Source organism: Equus przewalskii, chromosome 1 (genome assembly GCF_037783145.1).
Source record: "Equus przewalskii isolate Varuska chromosome 1, EquPr2, whole genome shotgun sequence".
Classification (NCBI taxonomy): Eukaryota; Metazoa; Chordata; class Mammalia; order Perissodactyla; family Equidae; genus Equus; species Equus przewalskii.
The window spans coordinates 64,325,617-64,349,238 of NC_091831.1; the positions used below are offsets into that span (position 1 = coordinate 64,325,617).

The 23,622-nt window shown below is 39.4% G+C and overlaps 1 protein-coding gene across 25 annotated transcripts in view; it reads right to left on the reverse strand.

Annotated features, from left to right (window-relative positions):
• Positions 1–23,622, reverse strand: part of KCNMA1 (potassium calcium-activated channel subfamily M alpha 1) — a 719,065-nt gene that overhangs the window by 31,764 nt on the left and 663,679 nt on the right. For 17 of the 25 annotated variants that reach the window (XM_008519122.2, XM_008519119.2, XM_008519116.2 and 14 more), the window contains 2 exons: positions 21,370–21,483; positions 16,221–16,351 (listed from right to left, as the gene is read on the reverse strand). In XM_008519122.2, the coding sequence (XP_008517344.1) occupies positions 16,221–16,351; positions 21,370–21,483 (245 nt within the window). Of the gene's footprint in view, positions 1–16,220; positions 16,352–20,508; positions 20,590–21,369; positions 21,484–23,622 lie in introns of all 25 variants that reach the window. The other 8 variants (XM_070612927.1, XM_070612911.1, XM_070612901.1 and 5 more) reach the window with 1 other exon arrangement.

Consider the following 23,622-nt stretch of genomic DNA (forward strand, 5'->3'; position numbering starts at 1 on the left):
TGCTAAGTGAAAGAAAGCAGTCACAAAACACTACATATATGATTCAATTTAGATGAAATGTCCAGAAGAGGCAAATCTCCAAAGATAGGTAATGGTTAGTGGTTCCTTAGGGCTGGGGGAGGGAGAGGAAGGGGCAGTGGGCGTAGTTAAAGTGTATGGAGTTTCTTTTTGAGGAATGAAAATGTTCTAAATTTGACTGTGGTGATGGGTGTACATATCTGTGATTATACTAAAAACCATGGACTTGTACACTTTAAATGGGGGAATTGCTTGATGTTAAATTATATCTCAACAAAGACATTAAAAAAAATAAATAGCTAAAAGGTAGCTAAACTTCTGATAGTCAAGTTTTTATCTGTTATACTGTATTACATACTGAAATATTTGTTAAGTGGGTGATCTCATGTTAACTATTCTTATTACAATAAAGAAAAGAAGCAGCAATAAGTTGTAAAACTAAAAATCACACACACACACACTCACAAATCAGTGATGAGGAAGTAAAACTAAGAAGTTTGCCTAAAGTACATAGAGAAATGTGTAGATTTTCTTTCTTCTTTTTTTTTTCAATGAGAATGCTGGTAGATACTGATGAAAGACAACAGAGGTCAAATTGATAAATAGCAAGCGTCCACAAGTTAAAGCTGTAAACAAATTCAAGCAAGTAAAAATGAGCAAGCAAGGAAACAAATGAATACAACCTGTCCTGCGTTGAAGAATGAACTGAGGATGAGGACCAGAATGTTCACCAAGTAAATGTGGCCAACACTTAGACCTGTACTAGGTGAATGTTTGAATTTAAAATGTTAAATGAAGGAAAAAATGTGACCTAACACAATATTATGAGAAAAAAAATACAAGATCAGGTTAGCCAGAGACTGCTCTAGAAAACTTAAGAGCAATGTCAACTGAGTTTTGAAAGGACACATTTATTCCAAGAATTCTACATGCAGCTAAATTGTCAACCACTTGTGAAGTCAATAAAAGTATTTTTGAATCTCTGAGTACCTAAGCATTTATTGATTTATTCATTAAAAAAATACTCAAAAACAAAAGTCATCTTCCTTCAAGAATATTTAAAACTTTTAAAAATTAAAAAATGAGCATATTTGACTTTAAAATACTAGTGAAGCATACTGAAACATGGAATAGAAAAGCTGCTGTATACATTATTTCAAAAGTGAATGCAAATGTCAAAAGTAATTCTTGAAAGAAAAGAACAGGACAAATTAATACAGTAATATTAAATTATTTTTAAAAGTCAGAAAAATGAGGTAGGAGAAGGATGGACATAAAGGTATGTAAATTCCCTGATATAGAGGAAGGAATCAAGAGCTACCAAATTTTTCTAGATAATAATACTTAGAAAATATAGTTTCAAGTATATTTACAGAACATCTGGTAACCACTAACTACAGTTAAAAACAGAAGGAATAGCTACACACCACTAGAGAAAATAAGCATACAAAATATAGTTCATATACCCAAAGACAGAGACTAAAAGACACACTCATAGAAGCAAGTGCAAAGCATAATGCAAAATTATAGCATTATATGTCATCTAACTAAACATAAATGAGCTAAGTGATTTGATAAAATGGCAAAGATTCTCAGATTTGTTCAAAACCAAAATCAAAATCAAACTCTATCTTCAGAGACCAACAGGAAAAAAACAAAACAGTCAGAGAAAAGAATATTTAAAGGGAAAATTTTAAAGTAGTACACTGAGTTAACTTTATATTGATAGTCAAAATTTACAATAAAGATATAACTTATCTATTGACAAAATAACATAACTGAAATATAGAAAGCAAAACTAACAATTACAGTAAAATAAACATGGATTGAGAGTGACATGTGAAAGTGATATGTGATATATCGCTGTGTTTCTAACTTTCACAGCTCTAACAGACCAAAATATAAGAAAATTAAGGATATAATAAGAGTGATTTAGTAGATTTGTGCTAAACTTTGTAACATTTTTAGACAGCTTCCAAACAATAATTACAAAAAAAGATCAATGGCCCAAAATATAAAACTTCAATATATATAATAAATTATAAGCTATACAATCTACACTTTAAAAATTAATATAATAGTGGAAACAAAAGTAAATATCTCAACACTTCCAAGTTTAAAAAAAAAAGAATCCTCAATAACTGTAGGTCAAGATGGAAGTCAAACTTAGAACATAGAGTACTTCAAAATTAAAGACCATTTGAAAATGACATGTAAAAATTTTATGGATTAAGGCCAAAGCTACAGAGACAAATACAGAGCCTTAAATGCTTTTATTATTAAACAAGAAAATTACAATAAATAATGCTAAGCATTAAAATAATTGTCTTTTATTGTTCTTTTTTATCTAAGAAAAGCAGCAAGATGAAATAATAAAGCATCAATTAATGAAATAGCAAGAGGATATTTATTTAGTGAATTGATAAATTCAAGAAATAATTCTTTGAGATGTGGTATTTATACACAATGGAATACTACTCAGCCATAAGAAATTATGAAATCCAGCCAATTGTGACAACATGGATGGTCCTTGAGGGTATTACACTGAGTGAAATTAGTCAGAGGGAGAAAGTCAAATACTGTATGATCTCACTCATAAGTAGAAGATAAAAACAATGACAAACACACCGCAATGGAGATTGGATTGGTGGTTACCATAGGGGAAGGAGGGAGGGCAAAAGGGGCGATTAGGCTCACATGTGAGGGGATGGATAGTTTTTTGGTGGTGAACATGATGTAATCTACACAGAATTCAAAATATATAATGATATACATATGAAAGCTACATAATGTTATAACCCAATGTTACTGCAATTAAAAAAATTTTAAAAAATAAATAATTCTTTGAAAAAATAAAATAAACAAACATGACAAATATAATAAAAAAACCCCACAAAACCTTAGAAATAGGAAAGAGAACACAGTGTCGTACATGTTTGAGAATTAAGACTATTATTCTGGAAGCTCTCTTTAATACCACAGTCACTGGACATGAGCAAGAAGAAGAGCTACCATTTTTCAGCAGAAAGCAAAATAATGCTCATCTACAGAGAGAGAAGATTATTTTTTAAAAAAGAAATTCCATGTTCCATAACACGTAAACTGGACATTATAATGTCATATTTTTCTAGTAAAATTTTTAAGGTTGATATATGCCTAATTATAGATTCACCTGGATGTTTTTTAAACTTGATACAATTATGCTAAATTTCCACTGAAAATAGTTTATGAAATTGTCCTCCCAGGTATTATAATAAATATTAAAGATTTCATAATTAAACATTTTGAACAATACTAAAAATTAGAAGGTTAATCAACCAGAACAGGTTAATGAGAACCATAGTCTAGTAGTTATAAGATTATAAGATCTTTGCCAACAGGAGTTGGCAAATCCCGCCCTTGGGCCAAATCTGGCCTGACATTTGTTTTTGTAAATAAAGTTTTTTTGTGACCCAGACATGCCCATTTGTTTACAAATGGGCTTTTGTTCCATAGTGGCAGAGTTGAGTAGTTTCAACTCAAGTATGGCTCTCAAATACCTAAAATCTTTACCATCAGGTCCTTTACAAAAACATGATTGCTGATCCATTCCTTAATATGATAAGGAAAGGCTCACACACCATGGGGAAGGAATGTTTATTCATCAAATGATTTAAGGGAAACTGGCTATCTGGAAAAAAATTTCGAAAATATGGTAAAGATTCAATAAATAATGATACACTTACATGATTTGTATTGTACAGATACTAATATGCTTTCAGAGAATATTTAATAGCGTGCTAACAATAATATGATATAATATTACAACATTCAAAAAGGCAGGATCCCAAAACACCATCATCAAAAATTCACGTTAAAAGTACAGACCTGAATTGATAAATTTATATTTATTTAAAAATAACTATACTCAGGGCTGACCCAGTGACATAGTGGTTAACTTCACATGCTCTGCTTTGGCAGCCGAGGGTTCATGGGTTTGGATCCTGGGCATGGACCTAGCACTGCTTGTCGAGCCATATTGTGGCAGCATCCCACATAAAATAGAGGAAGATTGGCACAGATGTTAGCTCAGTGACGATCTTCCTCAAGAAAAAAGAAGAAGACTGGCAACAGATGTTAGCCCAGGGGCAATCTTCCCCACAAAAAACCAAACAAATAAATAACTATACTCAGTACCTTCAAATTTTATTTGGTGATTAATTCTTGTTGATAGAGTTCTGATTTTTATTTTTTCCTATAATTTTATTTATTTTATATATTTTCTACTGTGAAAATGTATTTATTTTAAACTTCTAAAAAAGGAAGTAAATGGAATTCATACAACTCAATAGCAAAAAACCAAAAATTCTAATTAAAAAATGGGCAAAAGAATTTAATAGACATTTTCCCAAAGAAGATATTTAAATCACCAATATGTACATGTAAAAGTGCTCACTCAACATCACTAATCATTAGAGAAATGCAAATCAAAATGTTAATGAGATATCACCTCACACCTGTTAGAACGACAAAAAGAAAAGAAATAAAAAGTGTTGGTGATGATATGGGGAAAAGGAAACCATTGTACATTGTTGGTGGAAATGTAAATTGGTGCAGCCACTATGGAAACAGTACACTGGTTTCTCAAAAAATTACAAATAGATTACCATGTGATCCAGCAATTCCACTTCTGGGTATATATCCAAAGGAAAGGAAATCACTATCTCAAAGAGATATCTTCTGCCTCCCAGTCCATTGCAGCATTACTTACAATAGCCAAGACATGGAAACAACCTAAGTGTCCACTGATGGACGAATGGGTAAAGAAAATGTGGCATATGTATATACAACGGAATATGATTCAGCCATAAAAAGAAGGAAATCCTGCCATTTGCAACAACATGGTTGAATCCTGAGAGCATTATGCTAAGTGAAATAAGTTAGACAGAGAAATACAAACACTGTATAATCTCACTTACGTGGAATCTAAAAAACAGCTGATCTCATAAAAACAGATGATAGATTGGTGGTTGTTGTGGGTAGGAGGTAGGAGGTGGGGGAAATGGGTGAAGGGGGTCAAAAGATGTAAACTTCCAGCTATCAGATGGATAAGGTCTGGGGATGTAATGTACAGCACAGTGACTACAGCTCATAATACCGTATCATATATGTGACAATTGCTAAGAGAGGAGATTTTAAAAATTCTCATACACAATAAAATTGTAATTCTGTGAGGTGATGAATGTATTAAATAACCTTACTGTGGTAATCATTTTGCAACATATACACATATCAAATCATTACACTGTACAACTTAAACTTACATAATGTTATAAGTAAATTATATCTCAATAAAGCTGAGGGGAAAAAAGGAAGTAAATATTATAAAATAGTTAAATACAAAAAATGTAGCCACAAACAACCTGATGAAAATATAGCTGAACACTTAACTGATCTCAGGATACCTGATAGTCCTCTTGTTGGGCAAGAACTTTTTAAGCATAAAAATTATAGAATTCACAAAAGACAACATGATTTATATGACTCCACACAAATTTAAATTTTATATGCTTCAAAACTATCATAAACACAATTAAATGCATAAGATGGCATTTACACACCAGAGATGTAGTGCGAATTGGGAAAATTGTTTCTGAGAGATAATATGGCAACATATATAAAGAACTTTAAAAATGTTTATATTTGTTGAAAATCCAGTCCCATGAAGTCCTGTAGAGGCTTTGCAAATCATGATACCCAAGAATATGACATGTTTAAAATGCTCTGGATAAAACACTAACTGTGAAAAGAAGAACCAAGACATAAAACTGGATGATTCCATATTTATGTACACATCTGGAAGTAAATATACAAAAATATTAACCATGCTTATCTTTGGGTTTTGTGAATACGGTTAATTTAAATTTTCTTCTTTATATGTTTCTGTGCTTTCCAAATTTCCACACTGAGCATGAATAACTTTTCTAATGAAAACACAGTCAATGATTTTTAAACAAAGAACATTCTAAGTTCTGCTTTGCAATGATAATTTTAGAAGATCAATATGAAAGTTTATTGTTTTACAGGTCTTTAGGATTTGACCTTCATATGTTTCCCCTTCGGTGCTGAAATCAGTTACACTGAAACAGCAGAATCTTTTTGATCAATGAGTCGCTGACATTTATTGAGCACCTACTAATCTCTGGCTCTTGGTTTGGCCTGAAATTGTATGCTTTTCAAAGAGAGTGTCACTTTCAAAATTGCCCATCAAAGGGTATAATTTGAGGGTGGGTCACAGGGTGTCAAAGGTGCCTGAATAACTCTGGCATCAGTCACAACTCTGAACACAATTCTTTACCCTCTGAGCTGGCACTGTATCCCAGATGTCTTTCCTTGATTTGTCCATGCAGGCATCAAGGAGCAGCGCTGTGGGCAGCAGTATCTGCTGTGACAGACAAGGATGACGTCTTTCTGTCAGTAGAGCACTCTTGCTCACATTTTAATGTCTCAATATTCAGCCGCAGAGAAGTACCTTGAGCATTGCATATGGGTGTGCTCTGAGTTTGTATCAAGGTCTTTTTGTGATCTGAGTAGCTTGGTGAAAAGAAATGACTTTCCTTGAAAAGAGATATAGTCAGTCATATTAGAGGGCACAAATTTCTTTATGTCATCGGAGTACTGCTCACAGAGCATATGGCAGTCTGCAATTAAGTATCATATCCAGGGCTTTCTGCACAGGAAGTGGCTGTTTCAGTATCATGTGGCAAACCTGGTGTTAGGACTTCAAATGCCAAGGATCAGAGACCATTTCTGCAGATGATGTACCAGCTAGAACAAACCTCTCTACAACTGACCTGACCCAGAAGGCACAATTCTTTTCTGGATTAACAGAAACACCAAAAGCGAAGAAAGAAAATTCTGAAGGAAGGATTGTAATAAGTAGGTGTGATCCTTTGCCTCCTAAGCTTTTGTACTGCTAGTCCTTTCTGTGCCTTACCACAGCCCATGTTCAGTACACCTGTGCTAGAAGTCTTGTGAAGAACTCTTCCATAGAACTTCTAACCCTGGCAGGACTCGTTTCAAGGGATGTTTTGGGCAGAGGCTTTTGCTATGGCTGTGTCTGTGTCACATGGGTATTGGGAAGGTTATGAGAACTGAGTTAGAGTCCTGCTCAGCCTGGAAACAGACCTGTGTACTCTAAGGCATATGTGAGTCCCTCCTCCCACTGCCAAGGTCAGGGTTCCACACCTGGTCAGGGAAGCTTTTCCTCTAAGTAATGCAACACAGCACCCCAGTTACATGTACAGACTTCAGAATACAGCTAGTATGGTTTTAAATCTCTCTTTTGTCATTCAACAATGGGAAAGTTGCCTAACTTTTCTATGCATCGGAATCCTCATCCATATAAGAGGGATTAAAAAAACAAAACAAAACAGCTCATAGGGTAGTGTTAAATGAGATACATCGTGAACTTCTAATGTACAACAAATACTCAATAAATAGTAGTTTATAAAAAGATCAACCAACTAGCCATGCAACCAAGTTAGAAAATTCCCTTCTCGCTGTGCCTCTGTGTTCTGAGCTCTAATATCAGAGAGCTGGCCCAGATCACATGGGTGAGCCCCCCTTGGCCTCTAAACTGATGATTCTCAGATCCTGTAAGTAGATAGAGTAACAGGCATGGAAGGAAACCAAGAAATGCTGGGGAAGGACCACTGATTGCAACAGGGAAATCTGAGCCCACAGCGCCATCTAGCCTGCTCTGTGGACGCCTTCTGAGTGTGTTTCCAACACGCTGGAGCGTCTTCCTCTTTTTATTTTTTTAAAGTATAATTACCAGAGCTTATGTTTCACAGTTAATGCTGTCAAGCCTTTTAAACTAATTGGTCTTTTATAGAAAATTTAACTGAAAATTAACACATCTTTTAATAACATTGCCTTAACTTTAATGGCACTCTGCCTTTCGTTTATAATTGCTCTAAAATTGTCATTTTCCATGTCATAGCTGCCATTTTTTATATTTGCTAGTTTTCATGGTGTAGATTTTTATTTTTAGTATTTTTCTTTCATGAGGGATGAAAACTATTTGAGATTTTTTTTTCAATCCAGGCCTGCCTGGCCTGATGTGACAGCCAGTGGTACATTCTGAGTCCAACAGAACACACTATTGTTTGCCATGCTGACACTGGGCTAGCTCATCTGCCTCAAGACTGCCCATGAATGGTGTCTCTCCTGGTGAACACTAGAAATGGAGGCTCTGGAGTACAGTGTAAGGAACAGGGCCATGGAGGAGTAACTTGTTTATGTAACTTACTTCACACGGCACCGGGTTAGCTTGGGTTGACCAAGAACTTGGTCTTCTCCATAACACACTTCAGGGGTTTGGCCCTAGATGCAAGTACAGTTAGGAAAATAAATCAAGTGAGTTCATCTTCTAGATGGTCACCTTCTCCAGTCTTACCAACATTAAGTTCAGTTATTTCTGGCAAACAGAGGCCAACTCTCTGATGTTAGAAAATAGAACAGAGAAACATTATATGTATATATGTGTGTGTGTATATGAGTGTGAGAGTGTGAGTGCACACACATATACATATGCATACATATACATAGACACACATATGTATATAATAAACCTACTTCTTTGGAGTTACATTTGATCTTGAGAGATATTTGTCTGCTCTGTGAAAGATTTTCATATAACTTTGTCCTTACCTGATTACTTTACAGTGGGAAGGGGTTGTTAATATCATTCCTGTTAACAGTTGGACCCAACTGAGTCCCAGATAGTGGAAAAGACATGGGGCTGTTGGTGAGCTGGGACCAGAAATCTATAAGCCCTAACCTATGGCCCAGTGCCACATTGTTCCTCCTCCAAGTCATTGCCTTTGTTGTGAAATACTAATTTATTGGACAGGCAACACCCACTACGGGTGCTGTGGCGTAGTGGGCAAAGCAAAGACACACCTGACATAATGCTTATATTGAAGCTTCTCTTGGGTTCCTGGGAGATTTGGCAGCAAGGATCCCTCAAGGATGAAGTCCTCTATTGTGCCTATAATGTTTCCTAGAGTGCACTGGCAAAGGGGGCCTCTGGATTTTCTCTACCCTTTCTCTTTACACTGTTAGGGTATGTATTTTTCTTTATTTTTTCCAGATTAGGTAGACCCTACAAATCTGAAACTTCATGAAATCTTATTTTCTAAAAAAGTGACCACACGACCAAGCTGTGTGCACTGAAATTCATTAGCTCTTATAGTAGGTTGCTCCTTTTTCTCCCCAGAAGGGGTTGTCTTCTCACTGCTCCTTCAATACTGGTGGTTCAGTGTGGTTTACATCTGTTTGGGAAAGGTCAAGGGCTCAAGGAAAATGGACATCATGTGCTCAACCTTCTGACTCAGAGGACAGTGAATGGCCAGAAGATCGAGGATGCTGACTGATGACAGACGTTGCAACATAGGCTCACAAAATTAGAAGCAGGAGGCTGGTAAGGCACATTCAGTGAAATGGACAAGGCCGGGACCAGTGGGATGAATGAAGCAGGCCTGGTGGTATGTAATAGGGCACAGTGTGGACTGTGGCTAAAGGGAGCACTGCTCAGCTCTAGCCAATTGTTTTGTGGGAATCTGGGAATCTACCTTATGACTACAATCAAAAGAAGCTGGAAATCCATATTTTATGTAAAATCTTGTAATTTAAAAATATTGTCAATAAATTCCATTTGAAAATTAAAACTTTGGGAAATGTAGAAGTCTATGGGATGGGTATCTCCTACAATGTGCTATTTTGAGAATTCTATGATAAATCATTTATTAGAAGCAAGATATCAAACCAGGTACTCACAGTAACATATTGTTCTGTTTCTCTTCCTTTCTTCTCCTAAAATAAGTGGACAAGGATGGGGTGTTGGATGGGAAAATAACCAGGGGTTACACTTCAGGAATCAACTCAGTGACGGGTTTGTCCTCCCAGTCAGTACACAGGGGAAACAGTGGCATTATGTGGATGCTGGTGGTATCCAAAAGAAAGTGCATCCTCTAACCAAGACTGAAGGGTCTAACCCCAGACCACGAACTGCACTGGATGTGGTCTTTTGTACTCAGAACACTCACAGTGTGGCTGATGGCCATGCCCGTCTGACTGCTTCTTGTGTATTTCTCTCCCACATCTACCATATTCCAACCACGACGGGCTGCAACCATTGTCTCAGATGAACCAAACCCAGGACATCACCACTTCTCAGTCTTTGTTTTTACTTTCCCTTCTGCCTAGGAAAGCTAGTCACTTTCACCCCTAGGTGCCCTCTTCTTCTGATTTTTCAGTGTCAGCTTCAAAGCTGCCTCCTAAGACAGCTTGAATCTGACCACTATGGCTAAAACAGGTCTCCACACCCATTCCAACTATTTCGTGTTCTTCAAATCAGTTACCCATCTAACATTGTTCACTTACTCACTTACAAAGTTACGGCCCACTAGAGTGAAGGTTCAAACAACATGAGAGCAGGGTCTTCACCTTTCTTCTTCACTGTTGAATCCCCAGCTGGTAAATAGTGCTTGGCATTTAGCAAGTGCCCAATAAATATATTGATTAATAACAACAAATACATACAGAGCTTGTCATATGCTCAGCACTACACTAATCCCTTTATGACCTAAACTCATTGAATCATCTCAACAATCCTATAATATCTATGAGGTATTATCTCCATTTTAAATACGAGAAAACTGAGGCACAGAGAGGTTCAGGTCACACAGCCAGTAAATGATGGTGCTGGGATTCACATTCAAGCAGCCTGGCTCTCATGTCCATGACCTATCTTTTCTTTCTAGCGAGGGTCCAGGTGGAACCCCTAAGCGGGATGAGGGTAGGGGGAAGTGGTGGCTGTGTGGAAAAGAAATCTGAATACTCATGTACCAGTTTCAGCTCTAAATAGACAGGCTTCTTTTCATCTTTTGTGTGTGTGTATGTGAGCAGCAAGCTGGTATCAATCTGAAAAATACATTTCTTAGTTACGATCTTCTTCTTAGAGGCATATACCCATAAGAATAATTATTCCCTCTCATCATGTGCTTCAGCTGCTGATTTGCAGGAGAAAGCCATAAGGCCATGTCTGTAACATCCCTATCTGTTCTAGGAATGCCTGTGAAGAATCAAAACATTGTTCTTTTAACAAATGAAGCAGTAAGCAGCAGGAGTTGAGTTATGAAGGACAATATTCAGGGAATGTTTAGACACATGATTAAATGGCAATTTTTGGAGGAGTGCTAGAAAAAGAAGATCATCGACATCTACAGAGATGTGTGTGTGGATGTCGTGATGTTGCATATAAAAGAATGCCTGAGATGGAAGCTGACCTCTGGCTCCTGCTGTTTGGAGGAACCTCACTTTCTCAATTTATATTCCTGCCAACCCTTTCAGTTCCTTCTAGTTATTGCCGCGGTACTTGACTGATCTCCTATTTTTTTTAATAAATTAGGGTTGGGTGGAATGCAAAGAAATCCCAGGTAACATTTTATCAGACAGTCTAGATCCAACTGAGTCTGTTGAACCAGATCCAATTCAAGACCTCATTGTGGAATTTGTTCATCCCAGACAATGAAAACAAGACCTGGAATAATTGGATAGGCATTTGATTAATGATTTGGAAAGTCACCATCAGTAGATCAGTGAAATATGTCTTGCTTCAACACTTAAACCAGGTTTATTCATATTATGATCAAAAGATCATATGCTGTGGCTGAAGTGCTTCACATAGTTCTGAGCCTCAATGCACGCTGCTGCTGCTAATTACAATGACAGTTACTAGATTCCCGACGCCCTCTTTTCCCAGGCTGGAATTCAGAAGAAACGCTGCTCACAGACTATTGTATCTATACAATAATGCCTTAGTCACCCTCTCCCAAACATTTTCGTTTGCATTTCAAAGGAGATTAGAGGTAACTTTTTTTTTTTTTACTTAAAACCAATCTACTTTGATTTCTCATCTGAGTTTCTAAAAACTGACTCCCTAGTGATGCTGAGACAGATAGTTGTGCAATTCAAATTCAGATGTGTCCACCACCCCCACCCTATGGCCACCATGCACCCCTTTGGCTATATAAAGGTAAAGTTCTTTGGTGCTTAAAACCAGTTTTATTCCTTGGAACCAAGGTTGGCTTCATGGGTGTGTGGCCTGTGCAGTCACCCAGGGCCCACGATCAGAAGGTCTTTTACTTGGTTTAATGTTCTTCTGTCACCTATTTTGAAATTCTTAATAATTTATGAAAAAGTAGCCTTGCAAATGATGTAGCAGGTCCTGCCTGGAATATACCAAATGGTCGATATGTAGAAACATAAATAATTTTATAAATTTGGATTTCAAAAAATTTTAATAAAGTATTTTGTAGTTCTGAAAAAAAACTATTGTAAAGAGTTTAATCATCTCTTAGTGAGAATAGTCTTCTGAAATCTCTCGAATTAGGATCAGAAGTAAAATGAAATTTCTAAACAGATGAATTACAGAAATCTGTTGAAACCGAATTTGGAGAATACGAGCACTATTACAGACAACATGGCCCTGTAAATGAGCACATCCTGTAGCTTCTCTCATTCCTTCCAGCCTGCTTTAGGCGTTTGCCCAATCTGAGCTCAACATCACTAGCAGGTAGAAGGGTTAAACTCAGTATCCTCAGGCCATCAGAAGATCCTGAGCCCTGGGAAACCAAGAAAGTCCTTCTCTAGGGACCATTTTCTCTCCTTCTTGGCTTGGAAAGCAATGGTATGGCATGCAGCCTAGTCAACCTTAATTCAGATGAATGTTGTTTCATAATTGTTTTTAAATCCATAATTCTGATTTTTAACCAAGATATGCTTGTAGTTGGACCACATTAAGGAATATAGAGTAACCTAAATTAGTCTTAAAATGCTTTATGTTTTCTTCTTTCTTCAAATAGAGGTCCTTCTGGGATTAGCTTTAATGAATAGATGGGAATAATGCATAATTAGCACATCAGTTGTTTAACACATTCAGGAGAATAGCCTTCTTAAGCACTTTAAGAAATGTATGTGTATAAAAACTCTCTGAGCTATGTTTATGGCTTTAATGTGTTCAATAAAACTTTTCTTCATGGATTCTCCAAAGGTCAATTTTTAGCCAGCCTATGTCTGTATTTTCACAAATCGTAAATTTGAGAATTCCAGAATAAAGAGGCTTTTCTATATAATAAATAAACACACTCAGTGGGAACACTTCACAATTTCCTGGTTATGACCCATTCTAATGTCTGCTTGCCTTTGCAGTTCAAGATGGTTCCATTAAAGTGGGACCTACTTTTTACTCATTATTTGTTTTCGGTCGCAAAAGTGAGAGAACAACCGGCTTGACTGTTTGATGCATATTGAGTTATAAAAGAAACCAAAGATGCTTTTGATCCCTCGTGCAGCCCACCCTTCTCTCTGCCACCACTCCATCCCTTCCCTGCAGCAGAGAACTGGCCAACCCTGGCCCTCATGCCTGGTGCTCTCCTAGGACTCTGTCTCAGTGACTGGCAGTGACCTAGGAGTCACCTCTGACACTTTGTCCTTCCCCCTTCTGCTCATATTCAATCTATTCCCAAGGCCTGTTGATTTTACTGACAAACTCCACTCAAATCCATCCACTGCCCTCCAGTTCTGCCAGCTCTAGCCTAGTCTAGGCTATGAGAGCCTCTCACTGAGACTTCCTGCGGCCATCTTGCCTCCTGAGCCTTTCTCCACACACTAGCTGAGGCAATCCTTTGAAAACATAAACCTGATCACATCACTTGCCAGCTTAAAACCCTTCAATACCTCCTCATTGCTCTTAAGAAAAAGACCAAAACTATGAAAATGGGTTCAAGGTCTTGGGGTCCACACTTGCCTCACCCTCCCCTTTCCCTCTCTCACTGTGGTCCAGCAACACCGGCTTCTTTGGCTTCCTTGAGATTGGTGTTCCCCCTTGCTGAGGGAGGGTCTTGCCTTGATATTGATGGCTGCTGACTGATCAGGGAGGTGGTTGCTGAAGGCTGGGATGGCTGCAGCAATTTCTTGAAATAAGCCAACTATAAAGTTTACTACATCAATTGACTCTTCCTTTCATGAACGATTTCTCTGTAGCATAGGATGCTGTTTGATAGCATTTTACCCACAGTAGAACTTCTTTCAAAATTGGAATCAATCCTCTCAAAGACTGCTGATGCTTTATCAACTAAGTTTATAGAATATTCTAAATCTTTCGTTGCCATTTCAGCAATCTTCACAGCGTCTTCACCAGGTGTAGATTCCATCTCAAGAAACCACTTTCTTTGCTCATCCATAAGAAGCAACTCCTCATCTGTTAAAGTTTTATCATGAGGTTGCAGCAATTCAGTCCCATCTTCAGGCTCCCCCTCTGATTCTAGTTCTCTTGCTGTTTGCATCACATCTGCAGTTACTTCCTCCACTAAAATCGTGAACCCCTCAAAATCATCCATGAGGGTTGGAATAAACTTCTACCAAACTCCTATTAATGTTGATATTTTGACCTCTTCCCATGAATCACAAATGTTCTTAATGGCATGTAGAATGGTGAATCCTTTCCAGAAGGTTTTCAACTTACTTTGCCCAGATCCATCAGAGGACTCATTGTCTAAGGCAGCTACAGCCTTATGAAATGTACTTCCTAAATAATAAGACCTGAAAGTCAAAATTACTCCTTGATCCATGGGCTGCAGTATGGATGTTAGCAGGCATGAAAACAACATTAATCTCATTGTACATCTCCATCAGAGCTCTTAAGTGACAAGGTGCTTTGTCAATGGGCAGTAATATTTTGAAAAGAATCTTTTTTCTGAGCATTGGGGCTCAGAGGTGGGCTTAAAATATTCAACAAACCACCTTGTAAACAGGTGTGCTGTCATCCAGGCTTTGTTGTTCCATTTATAGCACACAAGCAGAGTAGATTTAGCATAATTCTTAAGGGCCCTAGGATTTTCAGAATAGTAAATGAGCATTGGCTTCAACTGAAAGTCACCAGCTGCATTAGCCCCTAACAAGAGAATCAGCCAGGCACTGACTTCTCCTCTGTAGCTATGAAAGTCCTAGATGGCATCTTCTTTCAGTATAAGGCTATTTTGTCTACATTGAAAATTTGTCATTTAGTGTAGCCAAGTTCATTGATTATCTTAGCTAGATCTTCTGGATAACTTGCTGCAGCTTCTATATCACTTTGCAGTTTGATGTTACGGAGACGCCTTCTTTCCTTAAACCTCATGGACCAACCTCTGCTGGCTTTAAACTTTTCTCCTGCAGCTTCCTTATCTCTCTCAGCCTTCGTAGAATGGAAGAGAGTTAAGGCCTTGCTCCAGATTAGGCTTTGGCTTATGGGAATGTTGTGGCTGGTTTGATCTTTTGTCCAGACCACTAAAACTTTCTCCATATCAGCAATAAGGCTGTTTCACTTTCTTATCATTTGTGCGTTCACTGGAGTGGCACTTTTAATTTCGTTCAAGAACTTTTCCTTTGCATTCACCACTTGGCTATCTGGTGAAGAGGGCTAGCTTTCAGCCTATCTTGGCTTTCACTAGATCCTGATATGCCTTCCTCACTAAACTTAATCATTTCTAGCTTTTGATTTAAAGTGAGGGACTTGCAACTCTTCCTTTCACTTGAACACTTAGAGGCCATTGTAGGGTTATTAATTGACCTAATTCCAATATTCTTGATTCTCAGGGAATAGGAAGGCCCAAGGAGAGGAAGAGACATGAGAGGACAGCTGGTCGTTGGAGCAGTCAGAACACACACAACATTTATCAATTAAGTTCGCAGACTCATATGCGTCCATTTTGTGGTGCCCCAGACAATTACAACAGTAACATCAAAGATCACTGATCATAGATCACCATAACAAATATAGTAATAATGAAAAAGTTTGAAATATTATGAGAATTTCCAAAACATGACACAGAGACTCGAAGTGAGCAAATGCTGTTGGAATAATGGTACCGATAGACTTGCTTGATGCAGGGTTGCCACACACCTGCCATTTGTAAAACAAGCAATACCTGTGGAGCGCAATAAAGTGAAGCGCAATGAAAGAGGTATGCCTGTAGTTTGATTAACCTTGGTAACCCCTTCCAAACTGCAAGCTTTTTTGGTGGTTTTGATCTCCACTGTAGCTCAAGCTCCAGCCCAGTGCCTCTCATGTTGGAGGTTGGAGGTGTTCAACTCCCACACCCCCACCCACTCACCGCGCTCATGAGTGAGTCCAGGACGCTGACGGCAAATGCTGTCCCACATGCAAATGGCTGTGTGAGGTACAGTTCTGTGTCAGGGTCATCATCATCGTCTTGGTCCAAAAACTGAACATTAGTATCATTCACTAGAAAAAGCGTAAAATAAGAATTAACTCAAAAGTCACATACAGGCAGCTGAGCCAGAGAGAGAGCAGGCTAGTGGTTTAGAAACACTGAAGTCACTGAAAAGGAAAGAAAAGCATGGGAGAAGCCGGGGATGGATCTTAGGGTGGGGGTCAGTGGGACTCAATGGACTGCTCCTACTTGATTGTTCAAGTTTCCAGGGCCTAGAGAGCAATGAGTTCAAGCAGATTTGCTCCATGGCCAGCTGCTGGAGGACTAGTGACAGTAGTGGTCAATCCTTTGGTATAGTTTTAGAATCATGACTGAAAAACACCTTGAAGCGTTTTTTGGTAGCCAAGTCCTTTGAGAGATGGACATATTTCAATGATGAGTAGCCATGCTGGGATGGTAAGTTTAGCCACAAGGAAAAGAAAGCAACTTTTTGAGAGTGAAGAGCAATAGACTGAGAACACAGCAAAGGTAAACAGCAAGGAATTCACCAGCAGGCACAACCCACAGCCTGCCTGGGGATCTGCCTGAGTAGTGCCTGGTGTCCCTGGCCCTGAATACAGGCGCGCACCCAACAGGCCCTGTTTGGTACAAAGGTGATCCCAGGTGGGATAGATTCCTGGCTGTCTCCAGCTGCCTGCTGACAAGGACTTGCTCTGCATTCTGAGTTGCATGGAGATGCCCACGTGCTCCCTTTCCCCTTCTAAACAGCTGGATCTTTCATGTGCTCTAACTCAAGCAAATGCAGCATTTGATGCTGTATTTCATTTCCATCTGAGGATTCCTCAAGGACTCCTCCGGCATGCATGTGTAGACTGATTGGTTGTGTCACTGAGATGTCTTTAACTTATTAAAAATTAAATGACAAATTAATTTCCATTCCCATCTTGGCTTCAGAAATTATCAGTTTTGAAGAGCAAGTAATAGGAGAGAAAGTGTGTGGCTGGGGAAGAGATGAGCACTCATGATTTCTGGAATAATTATCGTGCTTTTAGGAAAAGAATAGATAGGTTTCCTTTTTCTGATTTCTTTCTAAAGGTATCAGCAGCTAATTCTCTTTCTCAGAGCTATTGTTGCAATTTTTTTCCAAAAGTAACTTTTTGGATACCTTTTCCCCTTTTTTAACATTTGTTTGTTTATTATATGAGGTAGAATAAATGATAATAGGATAAAGGCTAGACATGGAATTATTTTTAAATGACACCATCTTGTTTCCCTAGAGAAAGATCCTAATGGGGGAAATCTTTGCTCTGTTCTTCCACTTTATCACATCTGAGCCCCCCGCTGTCTCAGCAGCTCTTGAATCACAGACTAACGGGTGAAAATGCAAAATGCAGGATCTGACAACTAGGCTTTGAATCCAGGCTCTGCACTAACTCCATTGGGCAAAGTGTTTCATCAGTCTACCTCTTAATTTCTCTTTTTGTAAAATGGGAGAAATAGCAGCAGCTTTCATGAAGTTGTCAGGAGACTCCTATAAGATTGTGCTTGGTGAACCTGGCCTGGCTCCTTGATAAATGTTAGCTGCTCTCATGATCCATGTTCTGTCCACCCACTAAGTTGGTAAAATTCTCAGCTTCCCTGCCTCCCTTCAGAAGTATGTAATGACTTGCTCAGCGATCCTACCAGGGTCAAGTCATAGCCTTTCTTCCCCTTCCTCCATTTACCCAAAAGCATGTTGTGGGCCACAGTTTATTTAGTCTTCCTGCTTTGTGAATCAGAAAATGTGAACTCAGGACAACATACAGAGGAATGTGGTTTTAATTACTTGTGATAGGCAAGAGGGCATGTGCATCACACACCAAAAGAAGCAGTGTCTGTTACCCCTCCTCAGGATGATGGGGAAGTCTTGGGACTAGACTTGGAAGGGAAGTGGCCACAAGTAGGGAGAGATGACTCCAGATTTTCAGGGAGCTGGGGATTTGAGTCATTGGGAAAGAACTCCAAGGCATGAGCCAGGGTTCAGTGAAAATCCTCCGTATTGTTCTGGGTTACCCAGTCTGAGAGGGAGAGCAGCCAGTATTGCCTAAAGCCACTTTCACAGAACAGTAATTATATGGGTGCTAAGAGGTGATTAAAACAATCATTGCCAAATGTATGTGGTCAAATACAGCTAGGAAACAGGTTAAACAGCTTTAAACAAATTTCCTCCCTGGGAACTCCTAGGAGCCTTTGACCCACTAAGATGAAATGAGACTCTCCAAGTGGCTGAAGACTGGAATATACTATAGAGCTCAAAAAACTTGCTTGACCTTGGCATCCTCTGTGTCTTGAAAAAGGCATTTTACTAGTTTGATGTAAGGCAGAACACATCTCAGAACATGCAGCTCAATAGTAAATATTTGTGGGGCTGCAGAGAGGTGAAGTGGTCAGACAATGACGGTATGATTGTCAAAGGTGGTATGACCACTAGAAAAACAGGGCTTAAGGCAGAAGGTAAGGGTGATGTGAACAAATGGAAGGTTCTCTGAGCTCATAGAAGAAATCTGGTGCCAGACAAAGGCTTCAGGAGATTCAGTTACACTATTCGAATGCCTGAACTGTTGCCTCAGTTTTGGCGCACCAGGCTTTCTCTTTTCTTTCTTCTTTTTTTCCTGCTTTTTTCTCCCCAAAGACTCCTAGCACATAGTTGTATATTTTTAGTTGTCAGTCTGTCTAGTTGTGGACTGTGGGATGCTGCCTCAGCGTGGCCTGATGAGCGGTGCCATGTCCGTGCCCAGGATCTGAACCAGCGAAACCCTGGGCCGCCGCAGCGGAGCACGCGAACTTAACCACTCGGCCACGGGGCCAGGCCCTCTTTTCTTTTTCACTAATCACAAATCAAGATATTCTAATTAGTTGGCAGCACATGAATTCCAAATAGAAAAAGAAATTTCCAGCAGTGATGATTTTGAAACCCTCTTGAAGGTTTCTGAGATGGAGATGTTTGGATGAATTTTCCAAGCAGAGGTCTGGGCCACACAAGCTCCCTGGGTCTCTCACAACCCTAAGGTTCTGAGAAGAGCAATCCAGAAACCCAGGCTTTTAGCCCACTTCTCTAAACATGACAAAGACACCTCTTCTACTGTTGGAAATAGAAAATAGTGTGATACTCCTTGACCTGAGAGAATCTGTCCTGATAAATAGCTGTGTCCACAATAATGCAGTGCTGAATGGTGAACAATTTAGTCCTTAGTTTCTAGACACTTCACAAGCAAGATTACTGTGTTAAAAGTCTGATCTCTTATTTTGAAACATATTTTGGGGCCAAGAAAACGGCATGTTAGTTTCATTTGTGAGTCATTTGAAGGCAGGAGCCCCCTACCTCTTTATCCACCCTCCACCAAGCAGCACTTTTGCTGTCTCTATTTAGATCAATCCCCAGTTCTGGGACCTGCTGCTGATGGGTGCCTTTCATAGAATCATTAACCAAGTCATGGGGAATCATGGAAGGGCTTGACAAATGCAGTCGTGACCGAAGCCCTTCACCTTCCTGATAAGTCCTCTCTGAATCTCCCAGAGAGGGCTCTGGGCCAGTGGGGTGGGGGTCAGAGTGCCGGGCTGTGCCTCAGTGACTGCTAACCTCCTTCTTGGCATCCTTCTTGAAATCTGGCTTTAGTGAGAAAATGTCCCCTAGGAGCTGGCTGCTTTTATGGCTTCAGAACCCGAGCTTCTGAGAAGGGGTCTAGTAGGAGAAAAAAGGCAAATGAAGTCAGAATAAAGGAAAATAAACAGCTGGAGGGAAGGCATCGTCTCAGGTTTCTTATCTTAAAATTTTTATACTTCTCCTTTGACTTCCTCTGAGATCTGTGAAGACATGTCAGTCAAACTGACAGTGTGTTGGAAGAGAAATCTAAGGGAGAAGGCGAGAGAGGAGGGGGAACACGGAAAAGAAAAAAAGGCCCAGGCCAAAGAAAATGAATTAGAGCAAAGATGCTTTGGACACAACTGCCAGGTCAGATGGGTGTGATCAAAGGTTTAGTGATGCTGTGTGGGGAAAAAAATCATTAAGAAAGGCCAGAACAAGACAGTCGATTCCAACCAGAGCCACAAATAAAACACATTCAAAGCAGTGCCATGGGGTAGCCTTTCTGTTACAGCCGGTAAAATAAAAAACAAGCTGATGATAGTTGGAAACACCAACAACAGAACAAAAGGAGATACTGATGTGAAGAAAAACAGTGCTTCTTACCCAGTTCAGTTATCATTAGAATGTGCGTCCCACTGTTTTTTTCCTGATTGACTGATACCAAAGGCAACTTGCCAGGTTTAGCTAATTGGATACAGCATTTAAGGGTTGGGGAAAGGGAGTGGAGGAAAGTACAGAAAAAGAAAAGAGTGAGGGAATAACAGAGGAAACATTCTCAAGTAAAGGGACCCAGGACCAGAGGTAGGTAGTATTTGTCTTGGGGGAAAAAGACCACTCAGCAGTTTTGCAAATTCACAAATGGCCGCAAGGAGTGTCACGCCCCATTTAAAAGTTGGATTCCACTGGCCAATGATCATGGCCCTCAAGACCCCATTATGTTTTGGACCAGAGTGGCATTCACTGAAAATGGCCTTTGGCTGAGAAATTCAACTAGGATAGATCAAATGTAGTTATTACACATTAGCCCAGTGCTTCCACTCAGTTCTCAAAATGGGTTTGGCTTAGACCTGAGGCTTTGCACCTCAGTGGATGGTTCAGATAGTAGAAGCTGTCTTGAGGTGCTTCCAATGAAAATCACCAGAAGAATCCATGGTCTCTGCCTTTCTTTTCTTCCTTCTCCCTCCCTAGTTTATGACCCAATCTCAAATCCGTCATCTCAGGCTCCTTTGAAAACAGGGACCAGCATGAAGGAAACTGTCTATTCATCTTAGAGGAAAGACAGATCAGTTTTCCCTTTGATAATCTGTCATACTGTCACCCATACCTCTTTCCAACCTCCCCCAAAACAAACCTCACTAGAGCCTACTACGCTAAAGGAGCTAAGAAACAGGCCAACCTCTTCATATCCTACATGGTTGGAAGAGAGGACAAAAAAATTCATCCAAAGCTGACATTCACCCCTACCTAGTTCAGTGATGATGGGGATGTTGACCCCAGTCGTGATGGATGGCTGGCGTAACATCCCGTGCACTGGGCTGTTATCTGGAGAGGATCTGTCCATTCCTGGAGGTGTGAACCCTAGTGGGAAGGAAAGAGAGAAGGGAGAAAAATCAGAGACATGGAAATTTGGAAATAATGAAAGTATAATGTACATATACAATCCCCCCTGCAAAAAATGTAGCTTATGTATTATTTACAGGTCAAAAATTAGCACTCGCAGGACAAACTGTGATGAGTTGCTTTTTAGGAGAACAAAATAGGAGACCATTCTAAATAATTCCAACCCACTTTGATAGTTCTCTAAAAGCCAGTCTCCACACCAATTAGTGACCTTGCTCACAGATTTTTGTTCCCCTCTCCCTCCAGGTATAATTCACAAGGATTGTACCTCTGTGCCTCCTTGAAGTTAGATATGGCCATGTGACATGGGAAATGCTCTGGCCCATGAAAAGTGAGCAGAACAATGCACATCATCACTTCTGGTACAAGTATTTGACTCTCTGCCTCTCTCCCCTGGTCTCGTCAGCCATGGGAACACGGGTTACTATGGAAATGAAGGCCGGGCAGCAGCCCTGGACAGTAGCCCAGACCCACCAAGCATTCTGAGTGAAAAAGCAATCTGTGTTGTGCTTAAGCCACTGAGACTTATTTAGCTGTTGTTGTTACCACAGCATAACCTAACCTATCCTGACTTTTATCTTAAACGAATTGATTGCTTATTCTCTTGCAGTGAGTGACTTAAGCCTGGGTTTTTGACACAGTTCTAGTCAAGGAGAAGTGGGAGGAAATCTGCTTGGGGGCTTTTAGGAAGTGTTTCCTTGCTCTTAAAAAGAATCACATAGGAAGAGATTCTCTTTTAATCCACTGGGCATAGCTTTTTGGCCTGTAGTACTTGGAACTGCGGCAGCCATCTTGCAACTAGGATGGGCACCAGCTGAGGACAAAGCCAGCTTAATGATACTGGCTAAACTGAATGATAGAAAGATTGAATGACAGAAAGAACTGCCCATGAGTTCCTGAATTAATCAGCCCCAGAACCAAACCAACTGACCTCAGGATTTCCTACTACAGGAGATTTTATATATATACACATATATACACACACACACACACATATATATAAAATGAGGTTATAATATTCAATATGAAATTATATATATTAATAATGATAGATACACACACATATGTACATAGTTTCTTACAGTAAAAAATCCTAAGGTGGGATAATTTTATATATCTATAAATGTATAGAGAGAGAGAGAGAGAGAGAGAGAGAGAGAGTGTGTGTCTGTGTGTGTGTGTGTGTTTGTATTTCCCTTTGTTTAAGTCAATTGTGGAGTTTTTACTCGCACCTGAAGTCACCCCAACTGCCATGTGCGCCATCTGCCACAGTGGACCCTTGAACCTCCCAGTGTGTGCCTAACAAAGACCTCATGAGGCAGGTAAGAAGGCAACTTGGTTTTGATTTTTCCAGTTTGGGCTTCTTTGAGTCTCAGAACCAAATCCCAAGTACATATTAGAATGAGCTTGGTGCAACCACAACTTCAAGTTTACTGAGGGTGAGAAATCGTTTACTGAATGGCTGCCTCTTTAAGGATGTTCATAGAGACATGTAAACATGAGACATTTATTTACCTCATACATTCATTTGGTGAAAATTAATTTTACCAGGTGAGGCACATGACAAGGGGTACCACCAGCTCCACGCTGGCTGCAAGGCCCAATGTGCCCCCACCTTAGAGGACGGGCAGACGGACACTCACATTCACTTTGGTTTCTCCTCTTTGCCCTCAGTGGATGGCTATGCGGGCTTATCGATAAATTAGGGAATTACAGATAAAAAATCACTTGCTAAGTTTTCAAGGACAAAATTCCAAATAGATTGTGTGACCAGATTTCTGACTTACTCTCCAGTAATGTGACAAGATTGGGTTGATTCTAGTATAAGGATATGTGTGAAGCTTTCTCTCTCAGAAATGAAATGACAGGCGTTCAATAATTGCCTGTTGTTTTGGAGGTACATAATGCATGAAATGCCAGAAAAATATAAAGGGTTTTCCTATTTTCTGCTCTCCCCTGTATAAATTTCATACTATTGAGTGCCATACTTTCAGAAAGAAAAAGAAGTTTTATTTACTATTCATTCCCTGATTGCACATAAGCTTTCTCTATATATTGAAATACTGTGCACAGGGTAAGCAATTGTGAATGACAGTG